Below are 21137 nucleotides of genomic sequence, written 5' to 3'. Positions count from 1 at the left end.
GGGTCCATCGCTTCTACACAAGTGGTTCCTAGACACCTCAAACATATGTTGGCGTTGCGGGGCATGTGAGGGCACTTTACTTCATATATGGTGGTCCTGCGGAGCTTTGGTAGCGTTTTGGAAAGATGTTTCCAGGATAATTTGGGAAGTTACTGGTATAAATATTCCTAACAAACCAGAAGCAATTTTTTCTATGTATGTGACGCGCCCCCTGGGCCATGTTGTTAGGGGGATACCCGGAGCCGGATCTGATGGGGGTTGTAGTCTCCGAGTGGCTGTGACCCGGTCCGTGCCCAGGGTGTCAAACTCAGTGTGTGGCAGTCCTACAGATGTTATTAGAGTTCTTTGTGTCGACTACGCCACCCGTTGATTTGCGGTCAAAAGGCCGCCGCTGCAGCAGGGTCCGCTGAGGCTGTTGGTATGTGTGCAGCTTTGGTAGTATAACCCCCAACGGGAGGGGTATAGCCTCAGGGGGTCAGATGTAGAGGATGGTGGTTGTGAAGGTGCAGGATGAATCAGCAAGAAGACTCAGAGTCGGGCTGTGCAGTTCAGGGGTTTTTACTTACGGGTGTTCTTATGGTCACTCTGGCCTGAAGCGACCACCCGAGCCGTGCTGCGTCCACCAGGTCCTGGACTCGGCTAACCCCCAGGCAGTTCTGGAGCGTGGTCCTGAGCTCCTGTCTGACTTTCCCTCTCTTCTGGCCGTTCTCACCAGGGGTCCACCTATGTCCGGCTCCCTCGGGTCTCTTGGTGGGTACACCTCCTCTGGGTTCCCTGACCCTATACTTGGTCTGCCTTCCTGGTGGATGTGGTGAGGGTCGTGGCAGATCCTGCCCACGACCTCCGGTCTCTGGCTAAGGTGTGCTTTTCTCTCTGCCAGCTTGGGATCCGGTACCCTAGGTGCCAACTCTTCACCCTCTGATCTAATTTTGGGTTCTTGGAGTTCCCTCTTGTTTTCTCTGGGTCCTTCAGACTCCTCTCTCTCTCTTGGCCTTGGAGCTGGGCCCAGCCGGAACCACAACTCCCTGTCAGCCCTTCTGGCTGAGCTTCTCTGCTCTGCTCCTCAGGTTACACTCTGACAGACTGACTCACTCTACAAAGACCCTGTCCTAAGATGGTGCCCACCTTATATACTCCCTCTATGTGTGAGCCCAGGTGACCAGCACCCAATGAGCTCCTAGCATTACCCAGACTGCTCCCCCTATCTGCCCCTACACTACTGGGATGTTCCACCCCCCTCCCACTCCAGCCAGGAACAGACACTGTCGTACCTGCACATTTCTCTAGTGGGAGTACCATCGGTCTGTCCCTCGGAAATGGGATGTGTGTAGTGCATGCAGCTAACTGAGCTCAGTTCCACACTCCATCCTTACCCGGGAGTGGAATACCACACCTCTGGCTTGAGGTGTAATACCCCTGTAGCAGCCGAATCCTCAGGGTGCTACATATGTTCCTCATGTCGGGAACTAGTTTTAAAAAATCACTCCTGAGACACTTGTTCCAAGCAGCAAAAACAATCGTCCCCCATCACTGGAAAACCACCGAAGTTCCATCTTTTGAAGAATGGTTTACAGAAATTGGAAGAGCCCAACACATGGAATTACTAATCACACATTCCCAGGAAGAGAGGAATAAAATAGCCACCAAGTGGTTCCATTGGGACTCCTTTTTAGCCTCTCTTCTATATAGATCCATTGGAAGCCACCGCTCTTAATAATATATCCTTCTACTAAAGCGCTGCACCTCTCCTGACTGTTAATCTTCACGCAGTTTGATCTGTTTATGACCCCCTCTTACTATTGTTCTTTTTCCATCTTCTAACCTATTCCTCTTTTCATCCTCTTAGGTTTGTTTATATCTGCCTGACTTATGCGGTATTTCCTTTAGATCCTCTCCTCAGTCCTATCCTGTTCCCAGGATCTTTTCCCCTTAAAATCTGTTTGGTCGGGGAGTAGAGGACTCTCACAATTTCATGTTATATATTATTTCTCCACATTGGGTCTTCTAAAAGTTCTGGTGACCGCGTCTCTAATTGTTAATCAGTATTTTGTTTTTCCCTGTATGTTAAAAAGTTCAAGAAAATTTTGAATTTGAAAAAAAAAAAATGTACCCGAGATCACAGAATAGTGTATGGGGGAGAAATGTTACCCAGGAAATTGTTAAATGCTTTTTTGTAGTGTTATATAATCACCATAATGCACCAACAACCGCGATAAACTGTATAGATGACTAACTGAATCCAGAAAAAAGTTTGGAACTTAAATCGTCAGAGAAAGTTCTGACCATGAGTGACATCATGTGACTCCTCCCCCCATGTGACTGATCACATGACGGTGACGTCACACAGGTCCTGTCAGCACACAGCGGTGCTGGCTCTGCAGGTGGAGGTATGTGCGTGTGTGTCTCCTCAGCTCCGGCTCATTAACCCCTTTGGGGCCGGTTTTGGGCTGAAAGACGGTGAAGGTTTTCTTTGCGGAATAAGTTGTAGCTTTTAACCCCTTCCTGACATGACAATCTTTGTCTTCGCTCCTCTCAGTCTTTCCTCCTCTTCTTCCGTATCTTTTGTATTTTTCCGTCCACATCGCTGTATAAGGTTTTGCTTTTTTTGCGGGACGTGTTGGACATTTGATTTGCATCGTCCATTTTACCATGAATGTGCTGGAAAATGGGAGAAAAATACTAAATACAGTGAAAATGTGACCCCCGTCCCCCCAAACAATTCCTCCATTGTTTTCTGTGTTTTTTTCTTACAGCTTTCATTGTGCAGTAAAAGTGACCTGAAATCTGATTCTCCAGGACAGGACAATCACCGCCAGAGCAAATAAACTTGGGTAGTTTTGTTTTTTCCTCCCCTTCTTCCCAGAGCCAGAACTTTGTTATCTTTCCGTCCCTATAACCATACGGGGGATTGTTTTTTGCGGGACGAGTTGTACTTTTGAACTTCTCCATCCGTATTATCATGTGATGCGCTGGAAAGCGGGAAACAAAAATCCTAACTGTTGTGAGATAGTGAAAATTGTTTATTTTTATTTTATTTTTTTAGTTACCATGTTCTCTATATGGTAAAACTGACCCGGTAATATGATTCTCCAGGTCAGTACGAGTGCGCAGACACCAAACTCTTAAATAAAGAGGTTTTATTTAAGTAATTTAAAAAAATTCACAAATTTGTAAAAAAAAAAAAAAGATGCTGGCGTCGCCAATTTCCAGGAACCATAATGATTTCGGCTTGTTTTTTGCCCCCTGAGTCGATGCTTTTATTGATATCACTTTGGGGCAGACTCGATGTTTTGATCGCCTCTTATTACATTTTCTTGTGTTGCCTCGGGGTCATATGTGACACACAACTTTCCTTCACTCCCTATATCCGATCACCCGCTCTTGTCACCTGAATCTTAAAAATATCTCCAGAATCCGACCTTTTCTCACCTTTGTAACTGCTAAAACTCTGACTGTCGCTCCTATTCACTCTCGTCTGAACTACTGCAACTCTCTTCTGATCGGTCTCCCTCTTACCAAACTTTCTCCTCTACAATCCGTCCTGAATGCGGCAGCCAGGGTCGTATTTCTGTCCAGCCGCTTCACCGATGCCTCCATCTTGTGCCAGTCTTTACACTGTTTGCCCATCCGCTACAGGGTCCAATATAAACTCATTGCTCTCACCCACAAAGCTCTCCACAGTTTTGCACCACCTTATATCTCCTCGCTCATCTCTGCCTATCGCCCTACATGTGCCCTCCGTTCTACAAATGACCTAAGACTAACATCCCCCATAATCCGAACCTCGCACCTCCGGCTCCAAGACTTTTCTCATGCTGCGCTAGTTCTCTGGAATGCTCTACCCCAGACGATCCGACTGATGCCTAGCCCCCATGTCTTCAAGCGCGCTTTAAAAACCCATCTCTTTAAAAAAGCCTACCACCTCAGCTACTCATTAAACGAACTTTCCCCTGTTCCCTCCTAAATATTATTCAGAGTCTGCTCCCTACTCCTCATCTGTCTCCACACCCTCCATGCACAAGATAACTGCACTCGGTACTTGAGTATTGCACTTGAACATACAGGCTGATGACCGGATCATACAGCTTTATATGATAATCCCGACTTATTATAATTGCCAGACCTGAAATAACAAGCACTTTTCACCTATTGTGTTGTCCCCCCCCCCCCCTATTTCCTTGTAGAATGTAAGCAGCGAGCAGCCGGACCCTCACTCCTAATGTAACTGTTTAAACCAGGGGTCTCAAACTCGGCTGGGTATATGGGCCGCACATGGAAAAAATTTGAATTTGGGGGGCCGTCTTTGTTCAATGTGACATTTTTAGTGATACCATTTTTTTTGTATACACCTTTTGAACATTTTTGCCGTGTTTATTTTTTTATGGCTTGGGTCGTTATGGATGTGGCGATAATAAACGTGCACTTTTTTGTGTTTACTTTAGTTTACATATAAAACAGCATTTTTAGTGCCCAATATTTTTTCATGCTTTATTTTATTTTTTATTTTTTTTTACAATTTTATTTCCCCCAATTGGCCACATATAGTAATATTGTCTTACAATTAGCATCATATAGTAATAATGGAAAACATCTTGTAGTAATGTTCCCCATCCAAGTCCCCATCTTGTACTAATGTGCCCCATCCAGGTTCCCATCCTGTGGCTATGTGCCCCATCCAGGTCCCCATCCTGTGGCAACGTTCCCCATCCTGGCGCCCATCTTGTACTAATGTGCCTCATCCAGGTCCCCATCTTGGGGCTATGTGCCCCATCCAGGTCCCCATCCTGTGGCAATGTTCCCCATCCAGGTCCCCATCTTGTGGCTCTGGTCCCCATCTTGTGGCTCTGGTCCCCATCTTGTGGCTCTGTGCCCCATCCAGGTCCCCATCTTGTGGCTCTGTGCCCCATCCAGGTCCCCATCTTGTGGCTATGTGCCCCATCCAGGTCCCCATCCTGTGGCAACGTTCCCCATCCTGGCGCCCATCTTGTACTAATGTGCCTCATCCAGGTCCCCATCTTGGGGCTATGTGCCCCATCCAGGTCCCCATCCTGTGGCAATGTTCCCCATCCAGGTCCCCATCTTGTGGCTATGTGCCCCATCCAGGTCCCCATCTTGTGGCTCTGTGCCCCATCCAGGTCCCCATCTTGTGGCTCTGTGCCCCATCCAGGTCCCCATCTTGTGGCTCTGTGCCCCATCCAGGTCCCCATCTTGTGGCTCTGTGCCCCATCCAGGTCCCCATCTTGTGGCTCTGTGCCCCATCCAGGTCCCCATCTTGTGGCTCTGTGCCCCATCCAGGTCCACATCTTGAGGCTATGTGCCCCATCCAGGTCCACATCTTGAGGCTCTGTGCCCCATCCAGGTCCCCATCCTGTGGCTATGTGCCCCATCCAGGTCCCCTCTTGTGGCTATGTGCCCCTTTCCAGGTCCCCTCTTGTGGCTATGTGCCCCATCCAGGTCCCCTCTTGTGGCTATGTGCCCCATCCAGGTCCCCTCTTGTGGCTATGTGCCCCATCCAGGTCCCCTCTTGTGGCTATGTGCCCCCTGTGTTGTTCTTCACACACATAAAATAGAAAAAAAAAAAGATGATTCTCACCTGTCCTCCGTTCCCTCGGCGTCCTTCCTGCAGATGTGGCCCGCAGGCACCACAGAGTCCGACCCCTTGACGATCCCGACCTGGTCCAGGAGGAGCCGCCGACAGCAGCGCTGCATTGCCGCACAGAGACCGTCTCCCAGCACAGCATTTTCAATGTCAGCCGCCGGCCAATCAGAGGCCAGCAGCTGACATCTGCATATGGCAATGACGTCATACTCGCTGCGCCGACACGCAGATATCAGCTGCTGGCCTCTGATTGGCCAGCGGCTGGCATTGGAAATGCAGTGCTGGGAAACAGTCTCTGTGTGGCAATTCAGCGCTGCTGTCGGCGGCTCCTCCTGGACCAGGTCGGGATCGTCAAGGGGTCTGTGCCTGCGGGCCGCATAAAGCAGCCTCAGGGGCCGCATGCGGCCCGCGGGCCGCGTGTTTGAGACCCCTGGTTTAAACTGTCTTGCCTTGTATTGAATTTATTGTCCGTACATGTTCCCGCTTAATTGTAAAGTGCTGCGGAATATGTTGGCGCTATATAAATAAAAAAATATTATTATTATTGTTGTTCTGGCTGTCAAAAAAAACACAATCCTGCCATTTCAACTTTTTTTCCCCCATTACGCCGTTTACTGATCGGATTAATAATTTTATATTTTGATCGCGGGACTTTTATGAACACAGTGATACCAAATATGTGTATTTTTACTATTTTTTATTTCTTAATTTTTAATGGGGAAAAGGGGAAGATATGCTGAGGAGACAGTGGCTTTATAGGTCAATGTAAGTAGTTTAGTTTGAACTGCATACATTGGGAACTGGGGTCAGTGAAGGGGTTTAGACAGGGGAGATGTAATCAGGGCTGTGGAGTCTGTAAGCCAAACCTCAGACTCCTCAATTACCATGACACCGACTCCACGACTCCGACTCCCTCATACATGGCTCATGTTTAAGTGATAAATATACTGTAGCACAGATTCATCTCAGCTAAAAGTCTAGACCCTGAGATCAGGAATAGGACAGATATTTATAGGACATTTCATAACTTTCCCAAATTCTTATGAAAAAAATATTCCCCACAAAATGCATTGAACTACTGTACCCAATTTATTATATATTTTAAGAGTTGGAGTCGGTCCATTTTATACCGACTCTGATTCCAACTCCGACTCCACCAATATGGACTCCGACTCCACAGCCCTGGATGTAATTCAGGTGTCTGGATGCAACGCATAGATATCACAATGCAACGACATTCAGTGATCGATAAAACTCTATTTAAATTCAGTAGTAATTTTACAGTAATTTAAAGTAACTCTGAACAATTTGTGTTAGTAAGTAGGCAAATAAACAATGAAACGAAGAACAATAAGCTTGGAATTTCACTATAAGTTGTTATGGATTCGGGTGGTGGAACCTCTATTCTATGATGGAAGGAGGGACCAGAGGGGCGTAATTAAGTGCCCACCGGGACTGACCCTGGCCACACGGCGGCTTAGTCAACTCCGTGAACCAGGTGCCACTCTGGGACCGACCTTGTGTGAGAGCAGGCGACTCCCACTTGTCTGATGGCTGAAGCTGACAGGCACAGCAGATGAGCGTGGCTGGTAGACAGGCAGGAGATGCGGGTAGGCAAACAGGTGGTCACGGCTGATGGACAGGCAGGTGGGCACGGCTGATGGTCAGGCAGGTGGGCACGGGAACCTGAGGGCTGAGGAGAGTGTTAGCACACAAACAACAACCTTGCACAGGCATGCACCCCGGGCAGAAGCAGCAGGGGAACTGGAGGACGCCAGACTGGGACCGTGGCGGTGAGGGGATCGGCGTCTTTGCCCGGCAGGAGGCAGAGACGCCGACGCTACATAAGTCTTTCACTATATAACGTTAATGTTCCTTTAACACGTATTTATGGATGTCACCACGTAAGTTCCTTCTGTTGCTCTGGCCTAGCAGGGGTCACTGGGTTTTCCCACAAGGCCGCAAGTCTCTCTCTGGCGTAGTCTATTAAAGCACGTTGAGCCTTCCACACACCAACTGGCGCCTCCCAACTTGCTGTCTAATCCCAGCCGACCCTGGTACCGTAGGTTATAGCTGGAAGTGACGGCCCTGTTCTTTCACGTTGTGTGTCCGCGATCGCAGGCATGCCTCTCCTGGCGCAGTCTCCTGACGAGTGTTCTCGGCTTGACCGCCGGTGGAAGTCTCTTGAGCTTGGGGCGTAAAGGACTTGGTCCTCAGCTCCTGATAGGCAATGTCTGGTCTCCGAGGCTTGACTAGCATAGGATGCTGGTTCAGGTCGTGACCGTCGCAGTCTGAGCTCTGAGTCTCACCGGGCATTGTCTGGATCTTGTCTGCAAGCAGCCAGCACCCTGATGGCACACGCTTCATGCAGCGGCCTGTCACTCTGGCTGCAGCGTCTTCTCCTGTGCACATCTGCACCTTGCACTTGTAATAGTAGGGAAGGACATAGCTTTCCTTTGGCACTGAAGTAGTTAACGAAAGTGTTCCCGTAGTTAAACCTCTCTGAACTGTTGGAAGGCCAAGCTAAGGGGTTAGTTTTAGTGGTCCAGTCAGTAGAGTAGAGGGAGTAACTTAGTGCCCTTATCAAGCCTTGAGTGTTATAGAACTTGTTCCTGGCATAATTCATTGTGGGCTGCAGTACCTGTAATCAGCCACAAGATGCCACTGTCCTGGGTGCAGATGTCAGGTTGAGTCTGCTAGCAGTGTTACAGACAGTGACGGGGTTAATGCTGTGTGATGACAGTCCACAGAGGGTGGGCACATTAGGAAAATCTCTGCTTAGTTTCCAGGAGCAGGACGTGATGTTCAGTAAGAGACAGGACAGTGAACTGTACAGGCAGCCTGTCTATATGGTGGCTGCTAGGGTAGACGGGAGCTCCATACCCTCAGACAGTGGGATCACCAGTGTAAAAGTCTCCCTACGCAAGAGTCCTGTTAGCCGGCCGGAGAAACTCAACAGAGGTATCGAGGACCTGGGGCACTTCTAGTCTGCAGGAAGCAGAGGAAGATAAATAGGACTCCAGGCTAAGACGTGGGGGAGATATCAGATCCAGGACACTGTTGGTATTGCAGAAGAGTCTCTTGGGCTAGAGATTAGAGTCACAGAGATGCTTCACTTAAAGAGGGAACCAGGGCTGAAGATGTTGCCAGCGCCTGTGAGAGAGATAATAACCGATCGGGCCTTATCCATTATATCTGCCTGTAAATACTGTACATATTCCTCTTCCCCAAGTAAAGTCCAAGTTATGGTTAAGAACCTCGTGAATTTATTGCTGCCCTGGTCCCAGAAGAGAAATGCCTGGAGACAGCCACGATCGGATGGTTTGAAGCAAGTGGAGAGCCCCACATACACAACCACACATCAGAGGGAGGACACGAATTGTCTGTAGGGTGCCAGAGCGAGAGGGGGCTACTGCTCGCCCACGACTACCTTGCTGGGGCACCTTACACACTCTCTTAGCGCCAAAGCCCCCTACGATTTGGCGCGCAGGGCTTCTATATCCCTAAATTCTGTTATGCATGGCACCAGACCAGGTCCGGCACCAGAACTCGCTCCCCCTGCAATTTTTCTGCTGCAGTTTGGTTCCAATTGATTTTGCCTGGCCAGCAGATTGCAGATTCTCCTTATTAACACCTTTCTGACATTGTCAGTAATAGTACATCCCTGTGCCCTGGGCAATTGGACCAGGTACGTACTATTACGCACAATGTGATCTCACTACCGGTGTGGGGCGATTGCCGCCGCGTGTCAGCTGATTGTCATAGCTGACATCCGGTGCTATGTGCTAGGAGTGGTCCTGCACCGCTCCCAGCACATTAACCCCTGAAATACTGTGATTGAAGTCGATCGCAGCATTCTGGGAGCAAGGGGAGGTAAGCGCCGCTTACTTACCTCTTCTCCGGCGTCCCGCGCTGTCTCTGACGGGTCCCGGTAGTTGTCATGCTGACCCGATGTCATCATGGTGACCCGATGTCGTCATGATGACATTCGGGTCACCAGCAGGCAGGAAGTTACTTTGATCATGCGCAGTATGTGGTCAAAGTACCTTCTGCATGCAGCGCTGACAGGCTATATAGCATAGAGATGCTGCTGCTGCATCTCTATGCTATATAAGCGATCTGGCAGCAAAAAGTGAAAGTCCCATAGTGGGACATAGTGTAAAAGTAAAAAAAGTACCAGAAAGTGAAGAAAATTTTTTTTGTAAAAATATATAAAAAAAATAATTATAATAATTCCCCCAAAATAAACACATACTGTACCCATAAATAAATATTCTGAAAAAAAACAATAAAAGTACACATATTTGATATCGCTGCGTCCGGATGACCTGACCTATAACACTGTCGCACTAGTTAACCCCTTTAGTGAACATGGTAAAAAACTAAAATAAAAAAACGAAGTAAAAAAACAATGCTTTATCATCACACTGCCAAACAAAAAATGGAATAAAACGCGATCAAAAAGACGAATGTAAATAAAAATGGTACCGCTGAAAATGTCATCTGGTCCCGCAAAAAACAAGCCGCCATACAGCTCCATCAGCCGAAAAATAAAAAAGTTATAGCTCCCAGAATAAAGCGAAGCAAAAAATATTTTTTTCTATAAAATAGTTTTTATTGTGTAAAACTGCCAAAATATAAAAAAATATATAAATGTGGTAGCGCTGTAAACGTACTGACCCGAAGAATAAAGCTACCTTATCAATTTTACCACACGCGGAACAGCATGAAAAAAAAACCAAAACAATTTCTGAATTGTTGGTTTTTGTTCATTCAGCCTCCCAAAAATCGCAATAGAAAGCGATCAAAAAATGTCACGTGCCCGAAAATGGCACCAATAAAAACATCAACTTGTCCCACAAAAAATAAGCTGTCTCATGACTCTGTCGGTCGAAATATGGAAAAATTATAGCTCTCAAAATATGGTGATGCAAAATCTAGTGTTTGCAAAAAAAAGTGCTTTTTAGTGTATGACAGCTGTCAATCATAAAAATCCGATATGAATCTGGTATCGTTGTAATCGCACCGACTTGAAGAATAAAGTAATCTAATCACTTATACCGCAGAAGAAAAGGCGTAAAAAATAAACTCTAGGGTTAGGGATGGGCTAGGGTTAGGGCTGGGCTAGGGTTGGGGTTGTATTAGGTTTGGGGTTAGGGTTGGGATTTTTTCAAAAGTAAAGAAAAAAAGACGATGACGATATGGCGACTAGTGTTGAGCGCAAGTGCTCGCTACTTGAGTTTGCATTGTATCGCAGGTGCTCGAGTCTCTGCTCTATATGTTTTGTGGCTGTTATACAGCCAAAAAAACATTGTGGGGATTGCCTGCCATGCGCGAGCAATCCCCACATATTTTTTTGGGTGTCTAGTAACCGTGAAACATGCGGGGCGGGCATGTCACTTGAGGACCCGCGATCCTTGGCTCATACCCGAGTACCCGATGTAAACTCAAGTAGTGAGCACTTGCGCTCAATAATATATAATAATAATATTTTTTATTTATATAGCGCCAACGTATTCCGCAGCACTTTACAATTAAGTAGAGACATATACAGACAATATAACCAATACAATGTATCACATGTCAACAATTACAGGAGGATTGAGGGCCCTGCTCGCAAGCTTACAATCTATATGGAAATGAGGGGGAACACAATAGGTAGAACATGGTCATCAGTCAGTATCCGACTGTCTAAGGGAAGTTACTGTGTGGTATTTGGTGCTGGATTTCCGGGATATTTCCACAAGCCACTTTGAAAACTGCCAGAGACCGAATGACAACTTATGCTCAAGACTAATGACAGCTTATTCAATATGATGACCTAATGTTATCAAATTCTGTGTCGTACCTCTGGGTTCAAAATGTTCACTATACCCCTTGATAAAATCCTTGAGGGGTGTAGTTTCCAAAATGGGGTCACTTGTGGGTGGTTTCCACTATTTAGGCGCATCAGGGGCTCCCCAAACACGGCTCCTTCCCTTCTGAACCCTGACGTGCGCCTAAACAGTGTATTTTCCCCACATATGGGATATCGGCGTACTCAGGAGAAATTGAACAATTGTTTTTTTGGGGGGTTCATTTTCTCCTCTTTCCCTTATGAAAATGCAAAATTGGGGGCTAAAAAAGATTTTTGTGGGAAAAATGTGAAATTTTTTTTTTTTACGGCTCAGTGTTATAAACGTCTGTGAAGCACCTGGGGGTTCAAGGTGCTCACCACACATCTAGATAAGTTCCCTGAGGGGTCTAATTTCCAAAATGGTGTGACTTCTGGGGGGTTTCCACTTTTTAGGCACATCAGGGGCTCTCCAAATGCAACATGGTGTCAGCTAATTATTCAATCAAATTTTACATTAAAAAAATCAAACGGCGCTCCTTCCCTTCCAAACCATGCCGTGCGCCCAAACAGTGGTTTTCCCCCTCATATGGGGTATTGGCGTGCTCAGGAGAAATTGAACAACAAATTTTGGGGTCCATTTTTTCCTGTTACCCTTGCAAAAATAAAAAAATTGGGTCTAAAGTAACATTTTTGTGAAAAAAGTTAAATGTTAATTTTTTTCTTCCAGATTCCCAAAATTCCTGTGAAGCACCTGAAGGGTTAATAAACTTCTTGAATGGGGTTTTGAGAACCTTGAGGGGTGCAGTTTTTAGAATGGTGTCACTCTTGGATATTTTCTGTCATAAAGACCCCTCAAAGTCACTTCAAATGTGATGTGGTCCCTAAAAAAATGGTTTTGTAAATTTTGTTGCAAAAATGAAAGATCGTTGGTCAACTTTTAAGCCTTTCTAACAAAGAAAAATTTTGGTTCTAAAATTGTGCTGATGTAAGTTATTTATTAACTATTTTTTGTGACATATCTCTCTGATTTAATGGCATGAAAATTCAAAGTTTGAAAATTGCGAAATTTTCAAAATTTTTGCCAAATTTCCGATTTTTTTCACAACGCAAGTCATATTGAAGAAATTTTACCACTATCATGAAGTACAATATGCCACAAAGAAACAGTCTCAGAATCAGGGGGATCTGTTAAAGCATTCCAGAGTTATTACCTCATAAAGTGGCAGTGGTCAGAACTGTAAAAATTGTCCTGGTCATTAACATGCAAACCACCCTTGGGGATAAAGGGGTTAATGGTACATCCTGCAAGGTCTCTTCAGGGATTTCATTGCTTCTTATTACAGAGAAACGGAGGAGTAGAGGAGAGAAAAAGTTGGGTAGTGGAGTTAAGGACAGACTGGAGAGGTGCCAGAGTGTTAGCAAGAAGGCCACAGAGGAGTATATTGCAATAGTCGAGGCAGGAGATGAGGGCACTAGCATTTGAGTAGATTCAGGGTTGAGGAAAGGACGGATTCTGGACATATTTTAGAGCTGAGGGCGGCAGGAGGTGGTAAGGGCTTGGATGTGCTGTGTGAAGACCCGGGGTCTTCCGTGGGTGTTATACTATTTAGACAACACAGGGGGAGGGTAAAACAGTGTGGAAATATTTTATTGAACCACCAGAGAATAAACATATAGAACAGTCCCAGCAAATACCCAAGATGGTGCAAAATTACACATTCTCACCCGTCCGCTGGCCCGCCGCAAATAGAGCAGCTGCGACTATGGGATTTCCAGGGCCAACTACCTCAACCAGTGGCCCCCGCTTTGGGTTGGCCCCCACAGAGAGGAGATAATGGCAAGCTTAGGAATCTGACAGTCCATTGAGGTACTAAGCCAGGAGACCCGGAGGGCCCCACCCTGGCTTCTCTGAGAGGTCCATGGGTTCCAAGCGACTGGAGGGTCCCATCTGGCAACCCCAAATAACATATCTATAGGACCAGGTGACCTCATTGTCCCAACCTGGTTTCCCCAAATGTATCCATAGGTTATCTGATGGTCAGTGGAGCAGATCTGTATCCTTCCAGCCGGGGCCATGTACCCTTAGGCTGGAATCCTGTAAAATCCAAATCTGTGTCTATCTGGATGGAGCCATGCTACCAAACTGCTGTCCTGAACAGTCTCTCGGAATCTTTGAGTCTCCTTGCAGCACAATAGAAATCAATTTTTATATTTTTCTGTGGGTCAGGTCATCATTCACAGGTCAGGGAGACAGGTGCAGGGCTCAGGTCTCATTGTCTGAGCATTTAATCAATTTACATAGTTGGTATCCCCTTGCTCTTGTAAATCAACAACTAGCTGACTTGGTATATAATACAATTAGCATAGTAACATACATAATTATTCATAGACCAAAAGAAGTCAACAATCAGGGTTATACAAATACTAGTCTGTCCTTCTTGATCCACCAAAGAAACACACACAATCAAAAGTCAACACAAACAGAATAGTGTATTTCTCTTGGCCTAACAAATCTAGATGTCTAGCTAATTAAGATTAGAACCTGTGTCGTCACTTGCTCTTTGAAAGAAAAGGCAGTCAGGGTTACTCCAAGGCAGCAAACTTTCGCTACAGGGGAAAGCAAAATGCCATTTTTTGTGATAAATAGATCAGGTAGGGGAATTCAGTGGGATGGAGGAAAGATGATGAGTTCAGATTTGTCCACGTTGAATTTAGAAAGCGTGAGGAGATGGAGGATATGGAAACAGACACTCTGGGATTCTGGACAGCAGAGAGGTGATGTCTGGGCCTGGGAGCTAAATCATCAGCGCATAGATGGTACTGGACTTTATAAGTTGTCCCAGGCCAGAATGTATAGATGGAAAACATTAGGGGTCCCTACACAGAGAACAGAGAGAGGGTGGGATGAGAAGGTAGTATGGGAATGGGAGACGCTAAATGTGTGGTTAGTGATATATGAGGAGATCCAGGAGAGGGCAAGGTCTTTGTCACCAAGTGAAGAGAAAATCAAGTGCACAAGTGGTGCGGTGTGATTTGGGGAGATGAAAAAGTGATGGTGAGGAGGAAGGTTAGGGGGGAAGAGCATTGGTCTGTTATATGGAGGGAATGTGGTGGTTGATTAGTAAAGACTTGCCTGATTTGTTTTTGAAATGTGTGGCAAAATCTTCTGCAAAGATGAGGGAGGTTGGAAAGGGTAATGGTGGGCCGAGGAGGCAGTTTAAAGTGTTGAATAACTGTTTGGGGTTGTGGGATGAAGAAGATTGGAGTATGTGTAACCTCTGGTTCTAGTGCAACTGGGCATTTCTTTACAGTATTCTATGGGGGTGTTCACTTTCACTCCTCCCTCCTAGATGCTGCAGAAACTATGAGGGAGGATTAAAAGTGCAAGCCCCCCAGAGAAGACTCTAAAGAAGCACACAGTTGCAATACAACTAGATACCACCATCACTATATGTGATGGTGGGGATGGGGTTTTCATGGTGATGTGCAGTGTTAGTTTTCCACCACACATAACGTTTTGCATTTATCCCAAAAAGTTCTCCTTTGGTCTCATCTGACCCGAGCACCTTTTCCACATATGTGGAAGACCAAACTAGGCCCTTCCCAGCCTGATAATAACCCACAGCTGTCTGCTTGACCTTGGCTGGTTCTGAAAAATATGGGGAGCCTTACGTCTTTTTTTTTTATAATTTTTATATTTCATAGGTTAAATAAGGCTAAAAAAACATAATTTAGTGCCATTTGAAAGGCACTAAAGGGTGCAAATGTATTATATGTAGGGGGCTTGTAACATTAAATATTAAATATTAATTTTGTTTTCGGGCTTATGAAGTAATAAACCAGCCGCAGACTTTGAATCCCTCAAGCTCTCAGAGACAGACACAGGAAACACTTTGGGTCAATCTATCACCATATATATGGCCACATCCTGGTATATATACAAGTGCTTCTCACTAAATTAGAATATCACCAAAAAGTTAATTTATTTCAGTTCTTCAATACAAAAAGTGAAATTCCTATATTCTATAGAGTCATTACACACAGAGGGATCTATTATATAGAGTCATTACACACAGAGGGATCTATTATATAGAGTCATTACACACAGAGGGATCTATTATATAGAGTCATTACACACAGAGGGATCTATTATATAGAGTCATTACACACAGAGGGATCTATTATATAGAGTCATTACACACAGAGGGATCTATTATATAGAGTCATTACACACAGAGGGATCTATTATATAGAGTCATTACACACAGAGGGATCTATTATATAGAGTCATTACACACAGAGGGATCTGTTATATAGAGTCATTACACACAGAGGGATCTATTATATAGAGCCATTACACACAGAGGGATCTATTATATAGAGTCATTACACACAGAGGGATCTATTATATAGAGTCATTACACACAGAGGGATCTATTATATAGAGTCATTACACACAGAGGGATCTATTATATAGAGTCATTACACACAGAGGGATCTATTATATAGAGCCATTACACACAGAGGGATCTATTATATAGAGCCATTACACACAGAGGGATCTATTATATAGAGTCATTACACACAGAGGGATCTATTATATAGAGTCATTACACACAGAGGGATCTATTATATAGAGTCATTACACACAGAGGGATCTATTATATAGAGTCATTACACACAGAGGGATCTATTATATAGAGCCATTACACACACAGGGATCTATTATATAGAGCCATTACACACACAGGGATCTATTATGTAGAGTCATTACACACACAGGGATCTATTATATAGAGTCATTACACACAAGGATCTATTATATAGAGTCATTACACACAGAGGGATCTATTTCAAGTGTTTATTTCTGTTAATGTTGATGATTAGGGCTTACAGCCAATGAAAACACAAAAGTTATTGTCTCAGTAAATTAGAATACTTTATAACAACAGCTTGAAAAATGATTTTAAAATTGGAAATGTATGTGCAGTAAATGCCTCAATACTTGGTCGGGCTCCTTTTGCATCAACTACTGCATCAATGCGGCAATGTGGCATGGAGGGATCAGCCTGTGGCCCTGCTGAGGTGTTATGGAAGCTCAGGTGGCTTTGATAGAAGCCTTCAGCTCGTCTGCATTGTTGGGTCTGGGGTCTCTCATCTTCCTCTGACAATACCCCGATTCTATGTGGTTAAGGTCAGGTGAGTTTGCTGGCCAATCCAGCACAGTGATACTGTCGACTCCTTCCCTCCTCGGCTTACCACTGTGCTGGAAAGTAGTTCCCGAATACATGTAGCATATTGGCGCACTAGGGAGAAATTTTTGCAACAGACTGAGAGGTCCATTTCTTCCTTTTAGCCCTTATAAAAAATAAAAACTTGAGGCTAAAACAATATTTTAGAGATAAAAATATAATTATCCATTATTCACCACACAATGGTATAAAACTCTGTGAGGCACATGTGGTGTCAGTATGATCACTGCACACCTAGATGAATTCATTGAGAATTGTCGTTTGTTAAATGGGGTCACTTATAGAGGGTTCTGCTGTCCTGGCACCTCGGTGGCTTTGCCAATGTGACATGGCACTGTAACGTGGCGCAGGGCGGTAGCTGTGGGTGAGGTACTCGTCTTTCGCGCCCCGCACGCAACATAAAAACGGGGTCCTGACTGTGTGTGTGTGTTGGTTCTGCAGACACCTTCAGGTTCAGCTCTGTCACAATCTGTGCGGCATCGGACCTTTAACCCTACAATGAGGAAACTAGATCAGCTTGTAAAAGGGAAGTCCTTTTTACTGACAATCAAACTTATATACAGAGGATAGCAGGAAATAAGCTTGCTGTTTTCTTGTGCACAATGCAGAGGCATATTCACGGTGGTTATGGACGGCGACACAATACTTGAAATGTACGTTACTGTAGAACTGCAGGTTAAGCTGAGATCCTCAATCATCCCAGTATAGTGCCACAAAGGGTTGATAGGTTTCACTGTGACCTCTACACTCCAACTACACTTCCTGTGAACAACATAAGGGAGCTTCTCCGGCTGTCACCTTACTAAACGGGCCCCAGGCTAACTGACACTGCCCCACTGATGGCAGCTTTTAGGTCTGCTCAACACTAAAGACATGCCTAAATGTCTCTTGCTGTAGGCACCTCGACTTGCTTGCTTAAGGAAGAACACTGCTGCCACTGAAGATCCCTTGCTGAAACTTGCTTTCTTTTCCTGGTCACAACTACACACACACCCAGTGATGATAACCTTCTTCTGAGGATGTCTCATGTCTCTCTTACTAACAACTAAACAGGAACTGACACAGAGTTCCCCAATCCTCCTACCAACCATGGGCTGACCATACAATTAACCCTGTCACTTTTGACTAATAGGAGCTGCAGCATCCCAGAGGATAACATACAATACAGTATATTTAAAACAATAGGGGTCTTCAGAGAGGTGTTATGCCATCTTCTCCATTTTCACAGCACTCTCAAACCTTTCCAGCAAATTCTGAACTCTAATATGGTGCCTTTCCTTCTGATCTTTGCAGTGTGCCTTAAAAGTCGTTTTTGACCACATATGGGGTATTGGCGTACTCCAGAGGAATTGTGTAACAAATTGTACATTGCATTATCTTTTATTATCCCTTTTGAAGATTGAAAACTTGGGCCAAAGCAACATTTTAGTGGAACAAATTGTAATTTTCCATTGACTCATCCCAATGTTATACAATTCTGTGAATTGCCTGAGGGCTAAAAATGCTCAATACACCGCTAGATGAATTCCTCAAGAGGTGTAGTTTCCAAAATGTGGTCAATTGTGTGGATTTCTGCTGTTCTGCCATGTCAGGGGCTTTTCAAATGTGACATAGCGTCCGCCACCTATTCCATCCAAAATTGCGCTGCAGAATTCAATTGGCGATCCTTCCCTTTTAAACTCTGCCATGCGCCCAAACAGTACTTTTACGCCACATATGGGGTATCAGTGTGCTCAGGAGAAATTGAACAACGATTTTTACAGTCCTTTTTCTCCTTTTACCCTTGTGAAAATTAAAAATTTCAGGCTGAAACAACATTTTTACAGGAAAAATGTATTTTTTTAATTTTCATGGCTCAACATTATAAAATTATGGGAAGCACCTGTGGTTTCAAGGTGCTTACTACACCTCTAGATAAGTTCCTTGAGGGGTGTAGTTTCCAAAATAGCATCACTTGTGGGGGTTTCCACTATTTAGGCACATCAGGGGCTCTTCTAATGCGACATGGCATCCGCTATGTATTCCAATTTTTGCGCTCCAAAAGTCAAATGTTGCTCCTTCCCTTCCCAGCCCTGCTGTGCACCCAAACAGTAGTTTCCCACCTTATATGGGGTATCTGTGTACTCAGGAAAAATTGCACATTAAATTGTATGTTCCATTTCTCCTATTAACCTTTTAAAAATGCAAACTCTGGGGCTAAAGCAATTTTTTTTATGGGAGAAAGTAAAACTTTAATTTTTTCCTTCCACATTGCTTTAATTCCTGTGACACACCTAAAAGGTTAATAAACTTCTTGAATGTGGTTTTGAGCACCTTGAGGGGTGCAGTTTTTAAAATGGTGTCATTTTTGTTTTTCTTCTGTCACATAGGCCTCTGAAAGTCACTTCAAATGGATGTGGCCTCTAAAAAAATTGGTTTTGTAAATTGTGTTTGCTGATTGCTGATCAACTTCTAATCCTTCTAACTTCCTAACAAAAAAAAATATGTTTCAAATGATGCTGATTTGAGATTAAACATGTGATAAATGTTATTTATTAACTAATTTGAATGGTATAACTAGTTCAAGGGCATAAAAATTCAAAGTTTGAAAATTGTATTTTGTTCTAGAAATAAAACAAATCATATTGACCAAAATTTACCACTGACATAAAGTGCAACATGTCACAAAAACAATCTCAGAATCACTGGGATTTGTTGAAACTTTCCAAAGTTATTACCACATAAACTGACAGTGGTCAGAATAATAACATTTGGCCCGGTCAGAAAGCTGAAAATAGACTGCGGAGTAAAGGAGTTAACAGCTGCAAGCGGAACTGTGCTCCACTCTCTGGTATTAAAGGCAGATGATAGCTGAATAACACAGTCATTAGCTGCCGGGAAAGATGCGGACTCAGCTTCTGAGCCTGCTTCAGAGATTGGGACAAGATGTATTCCGTGAAACTACGTCATACGTCGGAAAGATATTAATGATGTCATTGTGGTTTAAGTATAACTTAATGACGTTGTTATGTATGTGATATGACCATTGTTGCCGTTGATGGTATTCCGCAGTCTCGTACATACTGATATCAGCACTCCACCAAGTGATTGGCTGCAGCCATTATGTACAGATGTGACCAACTGACATAACATGTGTCATTTTTATATCGTCTCATCTTTTTTCTATTCAGGTTCCTTCAAAAAAGGATCCTCTGCTAATAAATTCTATATGAAATTACTTTCCCGATTGACTCATCAAGGATGAATAAGGACAGAGACCAGATGGGGGAGAAGATATTAAACCTCACCCTGGAGATAATCTTCCATCTCACTGGAGAGGTGAGAGGTTGTGATGTCATCACACGACATCATTATCTATGGGAATAACAGGTGATATGACCGGAGAGGTGAGAGGTTGTGATGTCATCACACGACATCATTATCTATGGGAATAACAGGTGATATGACCGGAGAGGTGAGAGGTTCTGATGTCATCACATGACATCATTATCTATGGGAATAACAGGTGATATGACCGGAGAGGTGAGAGGTTCTGATCTCATCACATGACATCATTATCTATGGGAATAACAGGTGATATGACCAGAGAGGTGAGAGGTTCTGATGTCATCATCACCTGACATCATTATCTATGGGAATAACAGGTGATATGACCGGAGAGGTGAGAGGTTGTGATGTCATCACATGACATCATTATCTATGGGAATAACAGGTGATATGACCGGAGAGGTGAGAGGTTCTGATGTCATCATCACCTGACATCATTATCTATGGGAATAACAGGTGATATGACCGGAGAGGTGAGAGGTTGTGATGTCATCATCACATGACATCATTATCTATGGAAATAACAGGTGATATGACCGGAGAGGTGAGAGGTTGTGATGTCATCACATGACATCATTATCTATGGGAATAACAGGTGATATGACCGGAGAGGTGATGGACTCTGGAAATGTCTGTAGTGATATTATTAATGTCTCCACACTCAGGATTACACAGTAGTGAAGAAGACCTCTAGTGATCACTGCCAGGCCCCTGTGTCTGAAGGACGGGGAGGAACCCTGAGCCCAATCCCGGGGCCTCCACCTCACCCCTGGATACATGAGGACATCAATGACCAGAAGATCCTAGAACTCACCCACAAGATGATTGAGCTGCTGACTGGAGAGGTGATACTGCTGGGAATGCTGGGACATTATACAGGACGGCACTGAAGGATTCTGGGTGATGACGGTATCATTTTGTGTGTCAGGTTCCTATAAGGTGTCAGGACGTCACCGTCCATTTCTCCATGGAGGAGTGGGAGTATCTAGAAGGACACAAGGATCGGTACAAGGAGGTGATGATGGAGGAGCACCGGCCCCGCACATCACCAGGTAATAGACAGGACTAAATCCACACGGCCTCTCATTCTCTGTATGTAATAATGATGTCAGTCCTGTCTGGG

At 44.6% G+C, this 21137-nt stretch overlaps 1 protein-coding gene across 1 annotated transcript; it reads left to right on the top strand.

Moving 5' to 3' along the window:
* The first annotated feature begins 2308 nt into the window (after positions 1 to 2308).
* On the top strand, positions 2309 to 21083 carry LOC141272856 (gastrula zinc finger protein XlCGF66.1-like). Its single transcript, XM_073684016.1, has 4 exons — positions 2309 to 2387; positions 19858 to 20005; positions 20680 to 20859; positions 20943 to 21083. Exons 2-4 carry the CDS (start codon positions 19928 to 19930, stop codon positions 21081 to 21083), a joined length of 399 nt encoding a protein of 132 aa, XP_073540117.1. The 5' UTR covers positions 2309 to 2387; positions 19858 to 19927.
* The last annotated feature ends 54 nt before the right edge of the window (positions 21084 to 21137 follow it).

The sequence above is a fragment of the Phyllobates terribilis genome, unplaced genomic scaffold (assembly GCF_046119375.1).
Source record: "Phyllobates terribilis strain yellow unplaced genomic scaffold, ASM4611937v1 Scaffold_1__5_contigs__length_1240528914, whole genome shotgun sequence".
In the NCBI taxonomy this organism is placed as follows: domain Eukaryota; kingdom Metazoa; phylum Chordata; class Amphibia; order Anura; family Dendrobatidae; genus Phyllobates; species Phyllobates terribilis.
Note: the sequence above shows the minus strand (reverse complement) of the source record. Positions and strands in the feature narration are given on the sequence as shown.

Coding starts and splice junctions, on each gene's coding strand:
- LOC141272856 (XM_073684016.1), top strand. CDS start 19,928: ATGAATAAGGACAGAGACCAGATGGGGGAGAAGATATTAAACCTCACC. Junction 20,006..20,679: donor TCTTCCATCTCACTGGAGAG/GTGAGAGGTTGT, acceptor CTCCACACTCAG/GATTACACAGTAGTGAAGAA. Junction 20,860..20,942: donor TTGAGCTGCTGACTGGAGAG/GTGATACTGCTG, acceptor TTTGTGTGTCAG/GTTCCTATAAGGTGTCAGGA.